This window comes from Ursus americanus, chromosome 33 (genome assembly GCF_024610735.1).
Source record: "Ursus americanus isolate L20-20 chromosome 33, mUrsAme1.1.p, whole genome shotgun sequence".
Taxonomy (NCBI): domain Eukaryota; kingdom Metazoa; phylum Chordata; class Mammalia; order Carnivora; family Ursidae; genus Ursus; species Ursus americanus.
In genome coordinates, this window is record NC_142159.1 from 29265261 (window position 1) to 29286059 (window position 20799).

Consider the following 20799-nt stretch of genomic DNA (forward strand, 5'->3'; position numbering starts at 1 on the left):
GGCGAGGGCTCGGAGCTGAGTCACTGCATGTGCTGTTTGTAGAAGTGTGTCTTGGGGGACGTCATGTGTTGAATTCGATGGTGCTTTTAGAGGTCACGAAATGCCTGTGATGTGACCAGCGCCTTCCGGGCTGCAGTTCAGGTGTTCTTGGTGCGCCTGGCCGTCAGCCTGCACAGGTGGGCCTGAGGGCACCTGGGCCGGCTGCGCTGGTCCAGGCGCACCGGGACATCGTGGTGGTCCTCAGGGCTCAACCTTGCACTGTTTAGACACCAGGCTGAGGCGCTGTGGTGGCCGCAGTGGCCATGGGCAGGCAGGACAGCGACATAAGTGGACTTGGACGTGGCCCTCAGGTGGGACTCTGTGGGGGTGCGTTGGGCGGATGCGCTTTGGGCTGACCGGCGACGGTTAAAGAGGCCACATCTAACCTGGGAACGTGGTACGAAGGGAGGTTGCACTGTGAGCCTGTCCCTGGACGTGACCCCTTCCCGAGGCACCGGCCCAGGGCCAGCCGCTCCTGTGAACAGCCCAGTGGTTTTGGTGAAGAAGGTCTTAGAAGCCAGCGCGTGGGCCTGCTGTGCTCATTGTCACTGGGATGTCACTGGGTTGAGGAGGCTCAGGGACAGAGTAGGGACTGTGCGTCAGAAACGAGTCGAAGGGCATCTCGTAAGACAACTCTGGGACCGCGTGAGCCCCCAGGGTAAGGACAGTAACGTATTAGAACGCGCCGTGGAAATAGGAAGCACGAGGCACCGCATGACGGGCCAGGGGGCCAGGGAAGCTCTTCCGTCCACAGATGCTGACTCGCCAGCGTGCAGAGAGGGGGAGATCAGGCCCCACATGGAAACCCTCAAAACTCGCTGTCCGGGCAAAACTCGTCAGTGGGTGGAAGTGTCAGGAGAAGCAGGATATTCACAGCTCTCAAGGCCTCTGCCAAGTACACTTTTTAATATCAAATTTAAAAAACACTTTTATTTGTGGAGCAAACCCAATCCCATTTCGAAATTATTCATGTCGTATTTGTGGTCCGTCCCATGTCTCCCCAGCTGCGAGGTAGGTGCCAGCAGGCCCATCCTACAGATGGGCAAGCTGAGGCTCAGAGGGCCGGGGGTCAGCGGGGCTTGGCGCCAAGAGCAGCCAGCAGTCATGTCCTTATGTGCTCAGCACAGAGGTGAGGGGAGAGTTCTGTGCCTTCGTGAAATGGATGGGAGACGTGTGGGGCTCCCAAGGCCCCCTGAGCAGTGGCCGGTCTTCCTGTGCTGGTAGAGTGTGAAGCAAGTCCAGGGACGGTCCACATTTTGCCTCTGGGGGCCTGGAAGCTTCTAGCAGGCACAGCCCAAGATGGCTCAGACGTCTGCTTGCTGGAGCCATCAATCCGTTAGTGGGTCATTCCCTCCCAGTGACACAGGGGAGGGACACAGGGGACACAGACGCTGTCTCCTCCAAAGCCACCGTGGTGATGTCTGGTGGGGCCCGCGGGACCTGGATGGACACAGCATTCCCTTCTGTGTCCAGCTGGAAACAGTCAGCACCAAGACCCTGCCCGCCCTGTGTCCAGCCCAGGGGCTTGTGGTGTTCAGGGTCATTGGGTTTCTAAGGGGACTACTGGGGCCTCCCTTCCCAAGTTGGCTTGGTCTTACGCTAAGGACTCAGGGCCCTCCGAGAACTGGAACCCACACCCGCCCCAGCAGCGTCACCTCTACTGGGTCTGGGGTGGGTGGGACGTCAGTAATACCTGGTGAAATAATCTCGCCTTGGTGGGTCCCCCTGCAAAACAGAGACACTGTGTCACGTCGGGGTGGGTCTCACAGCGACGGGGGCTGGAGGGACCCAGGCTCCCGGCTTCTCCCTGTGTGGCCTTCCCTGAGAGAAGGCTCCTCTGGGAGACAGGCCAGACCCATGTGGACAGAGCTCCTTGCTGGACTTGCCCACCAGGGGGCCCAGGACAGGGGACAACATGGGGACACCTCCTGCCAAGTGCCCGGCTGCAAACCCTGTCCCTAACTCATTCCAGTGTGACGGTCGTCCAGGGAAAGGGAGTGGGCACTTCACAGAGGGGGGTGTCCCACCCCTCAGGGAGCAGGTGCCTCAGGATCGGGTGAGAAGGAGTGAGCACTGGCCAAGGCTGGCCCGCTCAGAGCCTGGGACCCCGAGACCTGCCTGCAGCCTGGGGGCCCCGGGGTGTGGGCCCAGGACTCGTTAGCTGACAGCAGCCCGAGAAGGTGACCGACCTTCCCCATGTGGATTTCTTTGCTGAGTGCCTGCTCCCCGATGGTCATGCACAGGGCTCCCCAAAGGCCAGAGCCGTGTCTACAGAGCTGAGGCCTGGCCCAGCTTACAGCAGGCAGGTAAGTGGGCAGGGAGGGAATGAAGGAACGGTATGTGGCCTCTCGGGACGCGGCCTCACCCATGGCAGGACTGCAGCTGCCCCGCCAACCCCAACCCTATGCTCCCCCCACTCTGTTTGCAGCCTGCCCTGCGCTTCTCCGCCCCTGAGGGCCGGCAGGGACTCGGAGTCCGTGTTGGTGAGTGGGCATGGGGGCAACAGGGGCCCTGTCCTCCCGGCCCTCCACCCCCTAAGATCCCATGGCATCAGGACTCCCACTCAGCGGGAAGCCCACATCCCCAGGCCGGCACAGTCTCCCTGAGAGGAGCCAAGGAGTCCTCCCGATTTGAGGGGGAGAGCCGGGAGACGCCACTGCTCGGCCCCGAGCCCTGATGGGCCCACAGCTCACTGCTCACCAGGTGACCGTCTGTTTTTCATCCTTATCCCGAGGACTATGAGGCCACAGAGAACCCCTATAAGGACGAGACTGCCCACAAAAACATAAAGGCCCCTGGAGGAACATGTGATATCCGAGATGCTGGTCCCAGGCTCTGCTTCTGTCTGGAAAGGGCCGCTGCACCTGGGAGAGAGCAGTGGGGAGGCATGGAGCAGGGAGGGTCCTGGAGGCACAGCGGCCCCGGCCCTGGCAGGGAAGGCAGCTGCCCACGGCCCACGCTCCGGCGGCTCTGGGTGGGAGCTCGGCTCTGTCTGCCTTTCAAGCCTCACTGCTATAGGCAGACGGAGGGAAGGAAGAGGTGGGAAAACAGGGATGCCCGGGGACAGGGACGGGGTTGGGGTCCGAGGAGACAGGACAGAGAGAGTGCTGGTCAGGGGGGCATAACCTCAGAGACAGTTGGCAGACAGAGGGACAGCCTGGAAGAGGCAGGATGGCGAGAGAGTCCCCCCGACAGCCACATCTAGTCACCCCAGGCTCCCCCCAGGACCCGGGGATAGGCATTCAGGGTGTCCCATCCCAGGAAGAACAAGGTTCTCACTTTGAGAACCTCCCTGACAGCCCTCCTCTGGGAGCCCCCACAGCCCTGGCACCTGGGAAGACCCCAGAACGACAGCGGCCCCGGGAATCTGGCAGCATCTCCCTCCAGGTCAGCCCCAGGAGAGAAGGTCCATCCTTGGCCTCCAGGAAGCTCACATAAGCTAATGTGATGGGGGACGTGAGCCACGGGGTCCCACAGCTGCTCTCCTGGAGGCCCGCACATGATGGGGAGCAGGGGGAGCCCTGAGGTTTCCACTGGAGGGGGGCCCTTATCTGCCAGGGGAGCATGGAGGAGCCCCTCCCAGGGACGCGGGGCTGAGACCACCCCAGGATCACCTACGTGGTCCAGGGCTGGCACTCCTCCAGGGTCCCGCTGGGTGAGAAGGTCCCAGAAGGGCAGTCTTCACACACCCTGTCCTGCCGCTCTGTGCCTGAGAAATGACAGGGCCGGGCAGAGGGGAGGCAGGGACCCAGGCCGGGAGGGAAGCTAGGCTTCCCCCCTTCCCTGGGCTTGGGTCTGGGGTCTGTCTCTTCAGAGGGTGCCAGGGTCCAGGTTGCTCTGCTGCTGAGCAGAGAGACCAGGAGGTTGGGGCGCCCAGGGTCTACGGCTCACCTCTGGCCCGCACCCTCTGGCCAGGTCTGCAGAGCGTGTGCGGGCGGCACTCTGCACAGTCGTCCCCATCCTCACTGATGCAGAAGTGGCCCTGGTCGCAGACACACACAGTGTTCTCTGTCCGGGAGCACTTCTGTCTGGTCACCAGGCCCAAGGCTGGGACCCAAGAGAAGGAGCTGAGAGCAGTCGCACAGGCTGCCATGGGCAGTGCTGAGCACCCCGTCCCAGGAGGAGAACAAGCAGGGACTTGGACAGCAGCCGCAGGCCTGTGGGCTCCTGCCCAGGGTCTGGGAACGGGCTGGTGACCGGCCCCCCAGCCCAGCTTTGCGGCCTGGTGTGTGTGTCTGGGGACCCGGCCCAGGTGCATGCCCCGCTCAGCCCGAAGCCGGGCCTGTGGGTGCTGGACACAGGGGGTGTGTCCCAAGGGGCTCTGAGGGACATGTGCAACGGCAGCAGGGGCTGGAAAAGGAGGAGGGGCCAGCTGTCAGGAGGCTGGTGGAAGGGTGTCCTCAGGAGGGGAGCCGACCTGGTGGGGAAACAGCCTTGTCCCCGCGGGGCCCACACAGGAAGCGAGAACCACACTCAGCCCTGGGGCAGTCCCAGACGCAGGTCCCAGTCTAGGCCACCCACACCTGAAGCCCCCGTCCCTCCGGCAGTTTCCCATGGTGCAATCAGGCCAGTCAGAGGGCAGCGACAGGACGGTGAGAGCCCCTCCCCAGGCTGGCAGCGGGGGTGGGGTCTTGCTGTGCCTGGGCCTCACCCCTGAGCCCCCGCTGAGGGACAGCCTCGTCTGCCATCTGCACCCCAAGCTCAGCCTAATAAGAGAGGAGCTTTCTTCAGGGCACCGAGGATCTGTGGGTGAGCCCGAGGCTCCAAGCCCCTCACCCCCACCTGGCTGGACCCAAAACCACTGCCACCTTCTCCTGCATCCTGCCTTTCCTCCCGGGGTCCCTCCACCCCAGACCACCTGGCAGGAAGAAGGCCAGGTCCAAGTGCTGGGCCACGAGTAGGGGCCCTCGGGTGTGGTGTGAGGCTCTGGGTCCTAGGAACTGCACGCTGCGGGGGAACAAGGTCCAGTCCCCCAGGACCGGCGGGCTGGGCGAGGCAGGACGGGACCCTGTGGCTCCAGCGGGGTTGGCCCCAGGCTCGGGTGTCCATGTGACGGGCTCAGGGTGACGGGTTCCCAGCGCTCTGGACGGCCCAGCTAACAGGGTGTTTCAAAGGCGCTGGCCCCCCTCTGGGGAGAGACAGGTGTGGACAGAGGCCCGAGGCTCCCTGGAAGGGTCCCGTGCAGACACCTGCTGGTCCTGGCCGTGTGGGTGCGCAGCTGCCGCCCAGCGTGGGGCCCGAGCAGGGGGCGGCTGCGGCCGGGGCTCTTACCTGGGTCACACACTCGGCACTGCAGACACTCACTCAGGCCGTTGAGGTGGGCCGTGTAGGTCCCCGGGTCACAGGGAACACACAGTGTGCCCGTCAGCTCCCCACAGGCCTCCTTCACCCTGTAACCTGCGCCCAGAGGGGCTGTGTCACTTGGGCCTGGGGGGGCCTGCAGGAGCCCACCCCGCCTGCTGCCTGAAGCCCCCAGCAGGTAGGAGACCACCCCCCTGGGACTGAAAGGCACCTGAGCTGTCCCCCCCGCCACACATTGTGTCCTGCTGCCTCTCACCGGTGAGCCAGCTCGGGGGGTGGGGGAATGGGCACGTTCTGGAAGGAGGGGGGAGCCTCCTGGTGCAGGTGGGCATGACTGGGCCCAGTGCCTGCTCTGGGCCCCAGCTTCTGACCATAAATGGGCCGTCTGGGTCCCCCAGGCCATATCCCTGTGCACTGCAGCTGCGAGGGTCTTGCGAGGAAGAGTCAAAGCTGGCGGGGGGGCTCAGCTCTCCCCCGTCTGTGGCCCTGCCCCGGGGCTTCAGCTGGCCCCAGGTGATGCAGCATGAACTGAGGCTCCAGGCAGGGAAGGGGCTGGTCCCTCCAGGGCTGCACCTACCTGGGCTGCACTTGGGACAGCATTCGGACCCTACTGGGTACTCCTCCTCTTTGCACGGGGCCATGGCCAGAGCACAGGGGAGGGACCCCAGGAGAAGCAGGTACAGGGCCTGCAGGAGACAGGGTCCACGCTGGAGGGGATGGGGGGAGGGGCTGCCAGGGCAGCCCTGGGGGCTCAGGCTCACCCTCTGTGAAATGGGCAGCAGCAGCCCTAGTGGAACCAGAGCGTCAGAGCAGGGACGGTCAGGAGTCCCCAGCCTGGCAGGGAACACAGGCAGCTCTGGGGCTGAGGGGGGCTATTGGGGGACCCTGGTTCCAGGGTGGACTCTGCTGGGCAGTGTGGGAGCCTTCCTGAGGAGTAACGGCCGGGCCAGCCCGCCCAGCAGGGCCCTGAAGCCCGCCTCTCCGCGCACAAATAAGGAGGTTGTCTAATCAAGTATCAGCCAGGCTGCAGGTGGAGGGTGGAGGAGAGAGCTGGGTTCCCCGACCACCTGCTTTCCAAGCAGCCTCCTGTGGTGGGGGCTGGCCTGCTGGCCCTGAAAAGGCTGGTGGGGGAAGGGTGTCCACAGAGGAGAGTAGCATTTCCGCGGCTGGTGGCTATGACTTCCTTCCACTCTGCTCCCCCACTCTCGGGGATAAGGGGACTGGGTGCCGGGAGCTGGGTCAGCCCAGAGCAACAGCGCTGGGGGACAAAAGCCCAGGTGAGACAGGAAGTGGATGTGGCCCAGGGCAGGGTCCACGGACAGGGCTGGGCACATTGGGCGTCAGGACTGGGGACACCAGGAAGCCCTGGAACACAGACACACATAGGCTCAGGGGACTCACCTGGTGCAGGGCATCAGCCTTGGGTGTCAGGCTCCAGGGGGGCAGCTCCCAGCCTCGAAGAGGCTCCATGTCCCTCTTCAGGACCCCTCATTCCCTAGCCGCTGTCCCAGGACCCCTGCCAGCAGGTCGAGCTCGCATCAGCCCGGAACCTGCCTTCTCTAAATCAAAAGGGAAAGAGAAACTGTCTGTGGCCCAATGAGGAGGCTTATCTCTCGAAACTTGGCCTCAGTTCAGTCTGCCAATATCTGCCGTTGTGGGAGCCAAGCTGCCAGGGCCCAGGACCCCGCAGGACCCCACGGTGACGGGCGGGAGAGGGGTACAGGGCTGGCCGTGCAGGAGGCAGGAGCCGGCCAGCAAAGCAGAAGTGTTCGCGAAGGGGAGGGCTACGCAAAGACGGGAGGCAGGACCACAGAAGCACAGCCATGGGCACAGTTCCTCCTGCCCCACTCAGGGAGCCCGAAGTTCTGGCGAGCAAGCTCTCCTGGCCTCTCCCCTGAGTTTCCTATAGAGCTGGGTGCCCCCCACCCCGAAATGTGCATCTGCATTTCCTCTGCTCCTCTGACACCCAGGGAGCCACCCAGCGGCTTCCCTCCAGCCCCTGCACCAAGGCCACAAAAGGAGCCCTCCTGGTTTCCTGCTCCCTGACACAGCGTCTACTGAAGAGGGTGACCGTTCCCCCAAAGGAACCCCATCTCCCACGCAGTGCCCTCTGTCTGGGACTGGGGTGGCCTGCTTTCCACCTGCACATTCCTGAGCCCAGCTCTGCACAAGGGCTCTCTCCCCAGACCACTGGAGGCTGGGGGAGGGGGAGCACCCTCAATGCCCCCCCACCATGGTGGGAGTGAGGGAGGGGTGACCCTTTGCCTTCCCTGAGCCCCACCCACTGGGTCCACACCCCACCTGTCCCTGGGAGGGGGCTGGGCTGGTTAATTCTTGCTCCCATTTCACAGATGGGTCAACGGGCTCAGAAAGCAACAGGGTCTGGCTCAGGGTCTCTGGGGTGCAAACTGTGCTCATACCCAAACCCTAATCTCCCCTCCAGAAGGGGCTCTCCCCACCCGGGCTTCCCCATACCACCGCTGCCCGCAGAGCTGGTGGCCCTGTGGGCAGCGTAGGGGTGGGGGACCACCACATGCCTGGTGCCCTAAGACGCAGGCTGGGGGCTGGTGAGAGGCAACTCACTGTTGCTGGTGCCTCAAATGGGAAGTGTCCTGGGGAGTCTCCCCCGGAACCCCATGGCTCCCACATCACATTTCAGCCCCAGGGCTCATGTGATGGTCATGGTACCCTCTGACTTCCCTCATCTGTGAGGCTGCAAATCAATCCCCTGTGGCAGCTTCCCTCCCAGCAGACCCATCCTGACCCTGGTGTGTGTGTCCAGCTCCACTGGCCCTGGGCAGGCCCCCATCAGACCCCGAGGTCGAGCCCTCGCCAGACCCAGGAACCGCCCCCTTCAGTGGGCTGATCGCTGGTCGCCCGGCCCAGACTGACCTTGAGCCCCTTTCTTATCCTGACCTTGGCACCACTGGCCCTGGGGTCACTACCTAATCTCATTTCTGGGGGACACTGGAAATGTTCCGGAGGACAGTCTGGGTGCCAGGGAAGGAAGTAGGCAGGGATGAAGTCACGGGGGTGGAGTGGGAGCTGATCAGGGGTCAGCTCAGAAGCGGGGTCCACCTCTGACCACCGTCCCCAGGATGACCGGCCCAGCCTCCAGGGCGGGGCGGGGGTCAGGTGGGACCCAAGGGCTTGGGAGTCCCCAGGAGACCCCGTGACCACAGGCCATGCCCCCACACCCGAGGGCCTATCAGAGGGGGCCCCCACCCTGGACGGTCACCATGGTTTCCCCTCATTGTCACCAGCAACACAAAAGGACGGCTGCACTCTGCCTTTCTCATTTCCACACGGTCACTGGATGACCTTTGACAAATCATTGAACAGATGAAGTCCAACGTGGGTGTGCGGCCACATTACCAGCCTGACTTTATAAGGGATGCTCCCCGGCCAGAGGAATGTGCCCGATTCCCCACCCACTCATCCATCAAGCAGCACTTACAGAGCAGCTTTGAGTCCCGTGCATGGCCCGCTGGCTAAGGTCACCTGTAGGTCCTGCCGGGACCCTTCCTGGAGACCGTCCCTCCGCTGGATTTCCCGGGCCCCGAGATGCTGGGGCGCAGGGGGGCTGCAGGACAATCAAGGCGTCCGTCCTGGGGTCTCCGGGTTGAGGTAGTTGAGCAGGACAACCCTCGGAGACAGTCTGGACCTGCCCCTCTTTCCTGAAAGAGGCCAGGGGACGTGCCTAGTGCTCTTGGGGCCCGCCGGCTCTCTCCCAGCAAGCCGAGGCCGACCGCATGCCTGCTGGGAGGGAAGAGTGCACTCAAGCACCTCCGGTCCTTCCGAAACAATGAGCAGCATCCCAGAGCGAGGCATCGGGGGGACGCGGTCCTGTGGGGCTCTGACCTGGGACCCGGCTGTGCGTGAGTCCCGCCTCTGCAGTGGGCCTGCTGAAGCCCACCCACTCGGAGAGGCAGGGACCCCGGGGGTGGGGGGACCCCCACCACTATCAGCCATGGCCCCACACCGGAAGCCCATTAGAGGGTGCCCCCACCCTGCTCCTTATGCATACACTTACACCCTCCCGCTTACCGGGGGTTTCCAATGAAGGGGAAGGGGCACCCTCTCTGCACCCTCCACTCAGCCCTCACATGTGTTGGGAAGTATTCTAGAATGTTCTAGGAATCCCAGCAGCACACAGGTGTCTCAGCACACTCAGGGGTCCAAGGCAAGGTGTGCCAGCACTCCTCCCGCCTCCTTCCACACCCCCACTGACCTCCTAACCCCTGCCGTGCTCCTGACTGAGGTGGCTAAGTGTCCCAATGGCCGGGACTGGCCGGCAGCCACCTCATGGTCACTACCTAATTCCATTTCCAAGGGACCCTGAGGAGGAGATCTTGGGCACCAGGGGAAGTGACAGGGCAGGAGCACCTGATTCATCATTGAGGAGGTGAGACAGAAGAAGGAGGCTTGTGACAGGGCCCTCCCCTCACACTGGGTGTCCCCCTTGCTGGCCGTCACCTGCTAGGTGTGGCCCTCCCCTTCCTCAGTGCTGGGCCCCTAGGAGTCAGCCTGTCTGAGGCCCCTGGGGTCCTGCGTCCTGTCTTCCCTGGTGGGTGAAGTGACCGCATATCCTGGGGTCTCTCCTCCCATGGCTCCCTGTGACCTGGGCCATGGGACGCCCCCCACTCTCCCGACTCAGCCCGAGTTGTACCCAGAGACCCACAGGGCTCAAGCTGGGTGCCCTACCCTAAGGGCGCAGGGAGGGCCCGGCTGCCTATCCCACTGCCTCCCTGTGACCTCCCGGTCAAGACAGTGCACGGGGACTCTGGGAATCCCCCGGTCACATTTCCCCTTTTTTCTTGAGACAGATTTCCGGGATCTTGAGGGGTAGGAGAGAGTTGGTGAGGGCTTGAGCCAGACCTCGGAGAGTGGGAACTGGGGAGTCCTAAGACCCCACCACAGAGGTGCCCCCTCCTCTCCTCTGCATTCAGGCTAGCCTCAGCTCCCCCTGCTCTGTGTGAGCTCCAGGCTGGACAGTGGGTTCGGAGGCAGAGTGACCTGGCCCTCGCCCTCCTGGGGCTCCGGGTCTAAGGAGGGAGCCACATCTGTAAGCCAGAGATAAGTCATGGCGTGAGCACCTGCTTATTGGGGTGCAGGTGCCAGGCAGGACGAAGGATGTGGAGGAGCCCTGGAGGGGGGACCAGGTGGGAAAGGGCATCTCTGAGAAAGAACGTGGGTTGAACAACATGGCTGAGAAGCACCTGGGGTCTGTTCTTGGTGAGGCGGGGAGCAGGCAACATGCAGTGCTGGCCAAGGCCCGCTCCTGCAGAGTGACCGTGCAGTCTGATTCAGGCTGGTGCGGACAGTGGACAGAGCGGACAGAAGGCTGGTGAGCAGAGCCAGGTGGGAGCCATGAGAGGCAGGGGACAGGCTGCAGAGGGGGAGGGTGTGGAGAGAGGGGACACCAGTGATGCCCTGAGGTGGGAAGCCCACCGGAGGCAGCTCCAGCCGTCACCATGGAGAGGAGGGAGGACGGAGCGGACCCCACTGCATGGCCTCATGCCCATGACAGAGAGGAAGGACGCGGGGCTGAGGGGTCAGAGGAGGGCCACAGGGTGGGTGGGGAGCCTGGGGACTTCCCAGAGGTTGAGGGGCCAGCTCCCTGGAGCAGAGTGGGGGGACGTTCTCCCCCAAGCTCCGGAGCAGGGTATTGGTTGCTAACCCCCATCTCCCCGGCGTCCCAAGCTTGGTGTGCCCCAGCGCCCTTGCCAACTCCTCCCCAGCAATGGAAGGAGCCTCCTCCCACCCAAAACTGGGAGCCTGGAGGCAGCTGTGCTCCACCCCGCGTCCTGGCCCCTTCCGGGCTTGGAGAGACGGCTCAGGAACATTCCTCACCTCTCTACGGGGAACACCACACCCTCAGCCCCTGTCTCCACTGCCAGGCAGCAGCTGGGGCACCTTTCCAGCTGCAAATCAGGCCACGTTTGCCCCTCCCCACACTCTCTGAGACCACGCGCCTCGGACTGGGGGCTGGGGGCGCTTAAACAACACAACATCTGTTCCTCCCAGTTCTGGACACTGAAGTCTAAGATCGCAGGGCCGGCCAGGTGGCCCTGAGGCCTGTCCCTTTGGATCCCAGACGCTGCCACCCTGCCGTGTCCTCCCACAGCCTTCCTCTGCGCACACACGGAGAGAGACAGCTCACGTGTCTCCTCCCTTTTCTTCTGTTTCTAAGCCGGCCCTGTGCCCAGCCTGCAGCCCAGGGCAGGTCTTGAACCCAAGACCCAAGATCAAGGCCTGAGCTGAGATCGAGAGTCGGACACTTAGCTGACTGAGCCACCCAGGCCGCCCTCCTCCCCTTAAGGACACCAGGCCCCACTTGTACAATGTCATGTAACCCTGTTTACCTCCTAGAAGCCCTGTCTCCGGGGGCAGTCACGCTGGGAGTCGGAGCTTCCACGCGTGAATTTGGGGGCACACAATCCAGGGCGACCTCCCACCAGCAGGTGAGCTCTTGAGGACAGGAGCTCCGTCCCCTGTCACGGCTGTGTCCCCAGCCGCTGGCACGCAGCAGCCATCCACTGGGACACCGGGAAGCCTTCCATCCATGAAGAGCTGGGGCTTGGGGCTCTCTGTGTGAATTCAGTGATGTCGCAGCATGTCAGGGTGGACAAGGACGCGGGCCGGGTGTGCACGCAGACAAAGAGAGCCACTATCAGGGCCCAGAGCCACCAGCTAATCCTGCTGGCTTGTCCCACACGCTGCCTCTGCCTGCTCCGTTCCGCTTATGACGCGGGCAAGGTGCGTTAATAGCAGGAGCTCATGGGACATGGTGGTCGTCGGGGCCAGGGTCCCCAGCAAGAAAACAGAGCGCCGGGACAGCTGAGACACAATCACACTAGCCTCCCATTTCACGGGGACGACGAGACCGCGACAGGATCCTGTCGTCCTGTCCCGCAGCCTCTGCGGGAGTGACTTTTGCAAAACATCCCGAAAGAAAACCACTAGCTGTGAAACACCAGTCACCGCCACACGCTGGGGCAGTTAGTCTCCCAGAGGTCAGCCCACAGGACCACCAACCCGTGAACAATAACCCCAGAGGTAGACAGGGGCGTGAGCAGAGCCCGGATCGGCACACCTTGGCGGCCAACCCTCAAGGGGCCCAGTCTCAGGATGCTCAAGATAGTTCCTCAAAAGAGCTTGTAAAAACCCCCAGGGCGCCCGGGTGGCTCAGTGGGGAAGCGTCTGCCTTGGCTCAGGTGGTGACCCCAGGGTCCTGGGATGGAGTCAGGCTCAGGTGGTGACCCCAGGGTCCTGGGATGGAGTCAGGCTCCCTGCTCAGCGGGAAGCCTGCTTCTCCTTCTCCCTCTGCCCTCCCCCCTGCTCTCTTTCTCTCTCTCAAATAGATGAATGGGATCTTTGAAAAAATAAATAAAAAATAAAAACCCCTAAATTTGAACGCCAAAATGACAACCCTCTCAGGTCCCCTCCCTCTCCAGCAGCTTTGCACCATGTCGATAAACTTCGCTTCACCGGGTCCACCTCTTCATTCTTCGAGGCCGCGTGACCAAGAACCGTGGGCACGAAGGGGACAAAAGTCCTGTTCCATGAAGACGCCCCGTCACGGAGTTCCCGGCTCCTGGCCGCACTCCATGCACACACAGCCCCAATCCCCCGACACACCCCCAAACCCGTGCCAGCTGCCACCTACCCCCGCCCACACACCACCCAGCGCCGTCACCAGCAAACCCCCCACCTCACGGCGTGGGCACGTGCCCGGAGGTCCAAGTGCCGGGCGCAGCCAACGTCTGTGTTCTTTGGGTGGAGTCGCTGGGCGGGGAGCAAAGCCCTCTTTCTCAGGGGAATGCTGATCACCTGGGGTAACTCCGGAAGGTCGATGTGCCGAAGGATCCCGACACCCACACGCACAGGCCTCCGCACGCGTACGGGACACACACACAGCCCAGCATGAGGACCTGTGATGTGCACTGAACCAAATCTTGCCCGTATGCCATGTTTCCCCGCATCCTGGAAAAAAGTCGGGCATCCTTCTGCTGGGGGCGTGGGGAAGGCTCTGGCCAAGGACTAACATCCCCTTTCTGCTTCGTTCTCTTCTGCCTCATATGGGTTTTTTAATAACAGCATGTTTCACATTTACGAGACAACGTCTGATGGAGAGATGTACTGACATTCATTGCTGGCGAAGGCCAGGCCGCTGGGCCAGCCCCAGGGGAACCCACGGCTTCCCCAGAAGGCAGCTCTGCCGAGCAGCTGGGACGGTTCCTCTCTGCTGCACACCCTGCTCCCCACCCCACTGGCTGTCCCCTGCCCCCCGCCCCGCCCACCGTCTCGCGCTCCAGCCCTCAGCCCTGGACCAGGGTTTCATTATTTTTTTCTTTTTAAAGATTTTATTTATTTATTTGACAGAGAGAGAGACACAGCTATCGAGAGAGGGAACACAAGCAGGGGGAGCGGGAGAGGAAGAAGCAGGCTCCCAGCGGAACAGGAAGCCTGATGCGGGGCTTGATCCCAGAATCCCGGGGATCATGCCCTGGGCCGAAGGCAGAGGCTTAACGACTGAGCCACCCAGGCGCCCCTGGACCAGGGTTTCAGAAGTGAATCAGGGCCAGCGCCGGCCCGGAGGGGCCGCCCCCAGGACCGGCACACCCACGTTCATGGTGGCATTATTCACGATGGCTGGAGGGTGGAACTGGCCCAGGTGCCCCTCACAGATGGACGGATGAACGCTTGTGTTACCCGAACCGCAGACTATCAGTGAGGTTCTGACATGCATTGCATGAGCCATGCTTGACCTTGAGGACGCGGTGCTCTGGGAACTAAGCCAGTCCCAAGGGGATAAATTCCCTCTAAGCCCACTTGCACGAGGGACCTAGAGTCGTCAAGTTCCTGAGAGAGCAGGTGCCAGGGACCAGGGAGGGCGGGGGGACCAGGTTTTCCTGGGGCAGAGCATCAGTCTGGGAAGAGGGAACGTTCCGGAGACGGATGGCAGGGACGGGCGCACCGCGGTGGGAATGGCTCATGCCGCTGACCTGTGCGTCCGCAGACGGCTGGCACGGTGAGTGTCGGTTTAAGGACAATTTTTAAAAAACAGATCAAAAAAATGTTTAAGAGAAAGCAGAAGGGATCCCCTTGTTGATGGAACGTTCTCTATCCTGCCCGCATCAGCGTCAATACCCCGTAAACCCCGTCCCATAGTTTTGTAAGATGCCTCCGACGGGAGGAACCAGGCAAAGGACATGCGGGGTCTTTCTGTATTATTTCTTACAATTCCTTGTAAATGACATCTAAATAAAATCTCACCTAAACCATAAGAGCTGCGTGCCTCACAGGTGTTTTGCTCTTGTGTGTTGGGCAAGAACTCCTGCGCCCAGGCCTCCGCGGGGCCCACGCCCTCAGAAGCACCGCCCCACCCGTTGCCACACAGGAAACCCCTGAGGCCCCAGGTCCCTGCGTGGGCAGGTTTCCTGCCTGCCCTGGGAAGCTACCGTTTCTTTTCCAGTATATCCCACAATTGCGTTTTCTCCCTGAATTGTCATAATGAAATAAAAAGTGCAGCTCTACTTTGCCTTTCTCTTTTGTTTAAACGAGGTCACTGGGTGTCCTTTTACACAGAAAAGCCTGAGCACATGAAGCGAACGCTGTTGTGTGGCCACGGCCGATGGGATGCACCTTGCTTGCTCACGGACCCATCCGAGCAGCGCTCATGGGGCAGCCACGAGCCCCCACCCTGCCCATGCCCGGACAGGTGGCCGCCCACCCACCTGCCAGGGGTGGGGGTCGGGACCCCGGGGGCCGGGGCTGCTCAACACTCAGTACGTGTCCCCAGGCCAGGGTCTCTGTGTCTCACCAAAGACAAGATATCCAGGGGACCCCGAGACTGCTGCTTCAATATCTGGCAGATGACAGATGGGCTCCCTGGAATCATCAGCCCGCCTCCTGACCAACTGGCCAACTGATGAAGAAAGCCCTGGGCTCGTCCCGAGATAGGCCTGGGCCAGGGGAGGAGGGGCCTTATCCTGAGTCCAGAGCCACTCCAGCCTCGAGGACAGCGCTCTGTGCAGCCCTGCCGCACGCTGGGCGATGGGCACAGACACGGCTGTCCAGGCCGTCCCACCCACACAGGGAAGACACGCTGCTCAACGCCGAGGGTGAAGTTGGGGAGCACCCAGGGGCACCACTAATGGGAGGGCAGCTCAGGGCCCCACAGGCTGGAGCTGCCCCTGTCACGGAAGCAGCAGCGGCATGGGCCAGGTGGGCTGCAGGCTGCTGTGGTCACTGCCCCGGCAGTGACCCATCCTCTCTCTGGGTCCCTGCCTGGATGAGGTCACAGCAGGGCTGGTGCTTCCCCAGAAGCTAACTTCCCATCTGGGCCAGCATCTCTTCACCCGTTTCCTGGAACCTACCAGAAGACCCACCCAGGCCTGGGCATTCCCTCCTGGGCTGTCTCCCCCATGCCCCAGCCCCCGGGGGCTGGGGCAGACTTGGCTTGGGACTCGAGGGACCCACCACCTTCCCCTCCGCTAGGGGGACACCTCAAGCCTCTCGCCAGAGCTGCAGAGACAGAGGAGCCAGGCCTTTCCCACGGTCAGTTCACAGGACACCAGGGGGCAGCAAACCCCAGACGCTGGGCTCCGTCTCCTGGTTCCACCTGCCTGCCCCGTTCCCACCACCGCATCCGGCCGGGGACGAGCGGTTCTCGGGCCTCACCCCTCTAAGACTGTGCGCCCTGGGCCCTGTCCCAGGCAAAACCCAGGGTGCTCTCTGCCCAGTGGGCTCAGTGCGGGACCCTGGTTAGGCCCAGGACAGAGCACTTGCTCAGCCCTGACGCCATGTAGGGGAAAGCCGTGCTTACCCTGGGAATATATGGGGCAACATTTGGGGGCCCATCAGGAAGAGCATCTCGCTGAGTCCACGCCGGGAAGCCACGGCAGTACAGAGCCAGCTGCCAGGCCGTGGAGAGGGCCCGCCCACCCCAACTCCTCGTGTGTCCAGGGCAGGCTCTCGGCCTGCTCATGCATGAAGTGGACGCAGTGAGGCTCCTGCCTCCAGGGTGCTGGGAAGGTGATTTTGGAGCCCATGACTTGGGGGTCAGCATACTGCCTGTCCCACACAGGCTCAGGGTAAACAGGAGGCACCCCAAGGCAGCCCGGGGAGGAAAGGAGCGGCCCCTGGCTCGGCACTTTCTGAGGGTCTTCCCTGTCAGTACGAGCCAGAGCAGTGGGCTGGGCCTCGGCCACAGTTCCAGGGAAGACGCCATCAGGGCAGATGCCATCAGGGCAGGGCCCCATCCCAGGAGGCCAGGATCCATCCCCACAGCCTGGGCAGGGCCCTGAATCAGTCAGCCTTGGGAGATGGGGCAGAGGCTGCAGACCAGCACCTTTATGCAAGCCCGTTGGTGGTCCCACTCTGAGGCATACACACCCCCACCTCTGACCAAAGCATACACCTGCCGCCTGCGGGGATGCCCTCTGCAGCACACAGCCACTGCACCTCGCACTCTCTCCCCCCTCTAACAGAAAGCACCCCATCCTTTGTCATCCTGGTACAAACGGAGGTCCAGCTGCAGGGCTTGGCTGGGTGACCACGCAGCCGTCCTAGCGCACTACACACACCCCCCACCCCCGCACCCTCGCAGCCCCCGCACCCTCGCACCCTCCCTACTGCCCCAGTCATGACCATTTACAGACCTTGTAACACACAAAGCCCTAACCATCAAGCTGCAGACGGTGGGGGGGGGGAGGGGGGAGGGGGCACACTGCCTGCCCCTGACCTGACGGCGCCCCCCGCCCACAGGCTGCGCTGCCCCGCCTGGGCCCTGGCGCTGGGCAGGAAACAGAAGGAGAAACAAGGTGCCCTACTGCGCCCAGCCAGCCCAGCCCTCTCCTCTGGGTCCCAGGGGCCTGGCAAAGTCACCCCCATGCGCCACGTTGCGAGCGGGGACTGCACCAGCTTGCGGCTCTCCTGTGGCAGCAGGACTCTGGCTAACGCTGCTCCTCTCCGCCTGCGTGTCCATCCGCGCCTGGTGCGCAGAGAGGCTTGCCTTCCCTGAGGTCTGCTCAAGGCACTGGCGGGGCTGCGGGGGCTCAGGAGCTGTGGAGAGCGAGCGGGGCCGGTGATCCAGAGGGGGAAGCAGGCCGTGGAGGGGGGAATACCCTAGGGGGCACCCCTCCTAGCTGGCGCCCTCAGTGGCCCCCAGCCCCCCACCCCCCACCCCCCACCAGGACGGTGCGGCGCTCACCCGGGATGTTGCCCCCTGTCTCCATGCTGTCCCTTCTCCAGCTCAGGGCTGGGCTGGTGCCAGCAAACTTCTCAAACAAAAGGGAGGCCAGGGAGGTGGCAAGGGGAGTCTGCCAGCCCCGCCCGGACCCCATCCCCACCCCAACCCCAAGGGCCGGTGCCCCCGACCCCAACCGATCTTCATTCTGGGGGTACGCAGGGGCTGTGCCTGTGGCCAGGCGCACAGGGCAGGAGGGTGGTGGAAGGTGCTGGAGGCGGCTGGGTGCTGGTAGTGCCTTTATGCGGATCACGGTGGTGGGGCCTGGGGCGCGCGTGCCTTCCCACGCTCCGCCGCCAATCAGCGGCCAAGGCTGGACAAAGCGTAGCCCTCCGCCCCCCCCCCACCGGGCTGCTGGGCTGGGATAATGATGCCCCCGCCCCCAGCAGGTGGGGACACGTGGGGCCCTAGCTGGGACGTGCCCTACCACTGAGTCCTGCTGTCAGACCCTCACAGGGCAGCCGCCAGCGGTCCAGCTGCCTGCCCAGGATGCAGAGGCCAGAGGAAGCCGCTATCCCTGGGGGCTCAGCGTCCAGAGCAACTCCTCCCTGGACCCCACCTTCCCACCCTCCAGACACAGGTCAAAGGTCACCCTCTGATCCCTGCCAGCTCTCAGGAGCAGAGCTTGGTCTCTCCCCTGGGCCTCTCCAACCCCTCACACCTGACTGGTCTCCCGTCCAAGCAGTTTTCCCAGCCAGGCGCCAGCTGGGCCTGGCCACACTCACCAGGGGATGAAAGCGGCTGCAGGGGCAGCTCCAGATGTGCGTCAGAGATGGCTGCTTACGAGCAGACGTGCCCCTTGTCCACATCTTGCTTTCTCAAAGGCCAGGCTCCAGCAGCCACCTCCCCCAGGAAGACCCTCTGAGCTCCTCCATCCCCTAGGCTTGTCCTCGTATTATAAGGTCATCATTGGAGGTGCTCTGGACAGTTCGTTCCCGGGGGCAGGAAATGCACAGGTTCCCCACCTGGGTCTCCCCCAGACCTGGTATTTTTAAGCAGCTGACCCTAGGAGGCTTTTCCACTAGCCCAGGGAGGAGGCAGTGCCATCCTGCATCTCGGAGAGGAAGCTGAGGCCTGGGGGGGCAGCTCGCCAGCCCTCTGCCCCTACCACCTCGGCGCCCTGTTACCTGCACTGCGTGGCAGGATGAGGTGGGGGTGGGGACGGGAGCGCCGTGCAGGCTAGGCTGGGGAGCAGGGGTGCCAGGAGGGGATGAGGGGAGACGGGGAGGGGGCTGGCTGCCCAGCGGCGCTGGCTCCACAGCAGGAGTGTGGCACTGTGTGACAGGCCCTCTGCCCCAGGTGCCCAGGGTGAGTGACGGGCCCAGGAACGGTGCCAGCCTGGGGCAAGACGGGGTGGGGGAGGGGCAGGCACGTGGCTGGCCTGGGTGGCTGCAAGAGGCTGCTCCCAAGCCCCAGTCCCGGGGACCTCCCGGGCCCCGCGGTCAGCAGGCAGGCGCTGTCCCCATGGAGGCAAGCTCCGCTTGGGGGTGGCCAGGTAGGCCTCGGCTGCTCCTCAGCTCGCCCCGCCTGCCTCCAGGCCCTGAATGGCTGCGAGCCTTTTGTGGGAGAGCAGCTGGCGGCCGGCCCTTTATGTGGGGCTGTGGGAAAGTCGGTGGGCAGCCTCTCACACCCTCTCCAAAGCCCGGATTATCTCGGGGCCAGCAGGACACCCTCTCAAGGATGTCCCCCCCAGCAGGGGTGGGGGTAGGGGCCCCCGTAGAGGTCCTGTCTGCCAAGCGCTGGCCCCAGAGTCCCTCAGCAAGGAAGGGCCCCTGAGAGCAGAGCCCCTCGGACGCCCCGCTCCCTGCCCCCACCAGCCCAGCTGCCCAGACTCAGAACTGCCCCCACACCAGGAGGGACTTTCGAGGAGCCCCCACCCACCTCGTCTGTCCTGATAGTCCAGGCCTCTGGCCTTCATGACCGTGGCCAGCAGGATGGTTTGCTCGGGGCCGACAGCCCCTACCCCACCCACTGGTGGCTGTGCCCACAGCGGGGCCAACTTGCGGCAGGCCCAGGGCTGAGGTCAGACTTGGGAGTGCTGAGGGGCCTGGACGGGGAGGCGTGGCAAGGGATCGTGCACTTATTTAGCACCTACTGCATACAGGCTGAGCAGGACACACATCTTCCTGGACTTGCTCTCCCCTGAGGGAGAGGCAAGACAACGAAGCAGGGGACAGACCTAGGCCTAGCTCCCTATCTGAGGTCACCCTGTCCTAGGTGCACTTTGGTCCCTGAAACCCAGGCTTTCCCTGCTCCAGTGGCAGCTCCCAGGCAGCCAGAACTTGGGCAGGGGTCGTGCTCCAAATGAAGTGGGGTGGGCCAATGAGAGGGCCTAGCAGAGGCCAGGGCTGGGACTCCAGACGATGGTGCTGTTAATACCAGCAGCCACGTGGCGAGGCCGCCTGAATTTGCCTGCTCCCTTCCTCCTCGGCACCTGCCTCAGAGGGACTGTTATTAGCCCCATTTTACAGATGAAGAAACCGAGGGCCAGAGAGCCCAGCTACTAAGTGGTGGCACTGGATTAGAACCCCGAGCCCACAGCTCCAGCAGCTCAGAGGTCCTCTGGCAGGAGCACCCAGGGAGCAGCCATCAGAAGTGGTGGGGGTGGGGCAGCAGGCATCCCCCTTTGTCCCTTTGTTCTGCCAGGGGTGCCAGGGCCACAGACCACCGAGGACTACGCAGGGGCCGCTGAGGGCTGCGGAAACGGAAGGCGCTGGCCGGGCCAGATGTGCGACCCTCCAGCATGCTGGTTGGGAGCTGCCACGGCTTCCCCAACCCTCAAAGGCAGCCTGGGGGGGCCCCGCCTGGCTCAGAGTGCTCCCCAGATGGCCTCTGGGCCCACAGCTCCGCACACAAAGCCAGCACGCGCCTTTTGTGCCAGATGAATGTCCACAGCAGGGCCGGAGTGTGGGAAGCCACCCGGAGAGGCCCTCCCGCCCAAATTCCCCTCTGGGTTGGGGGCGGGCAGGGCTGCAGGGCTGCTGCCTGGAACCGCAGCCCAGGCCTCCCTGCATGGCATCACACTGGCATGGGTCTCTGGGGCCAGGGAGACCACCGAGACCCCCTCACACCCCATTTCACACACAGAGGAACAGGCCCGAGGGGGCTGACAGGGGCTGTCCTCTCTTTCCCATGTGTGAGCTCCAGGGTGGATGGGGGCTGCCTCATGGCACCCAGAGCCCGGTGGACAGGCGGCCACTCACTAG

At 63.4% G+C, this 20799-nt stretch overlaps 1 protein-coding gene across 2 annotated transcripts; it reads right to left on the reverse strand.

The window, feature by feature from the left end:
• Positions 1–928: 928 nt before the first annotated feature.
• On the reverse strand, positions 929–7440 carry TNFRSF14 (TNF receptor superfamily member 14). 2 transcript variants are annotated; one of them, XM_045803485.2, is made up of 8 exons: positions 6742–7435; positions 5918–6026; positions 5311–5436; positions 3931–4086; positions 3658–3748; positions 2740–2903; positions 1733–1764; positions 929–1479 (listed from the first exon to the last, which is right to left on the reverse strand). In XM_045803485.2, exons 1-8 carry the CDS (start codon positions 6808–6810, stop codon positions 1384–1386), a joined length of 843 nt encoding a protein of 280 aa, XP_045659441.1. In that variant the 5' UTR covers positions 6811–7435; the 3' UTR covers positions 929–1383. The 2 variants fall into 2 exon arrangements, with proteins under 2 accessions (XP_045659441.1, XP_087714807.1); XM_087858681.1 differs by lacking the exon at positions 3931–4086 and having other exon boundaries at positions 6742–7440.
• Positions 7441–20799: the final 13359 nt, after the last annotated feature.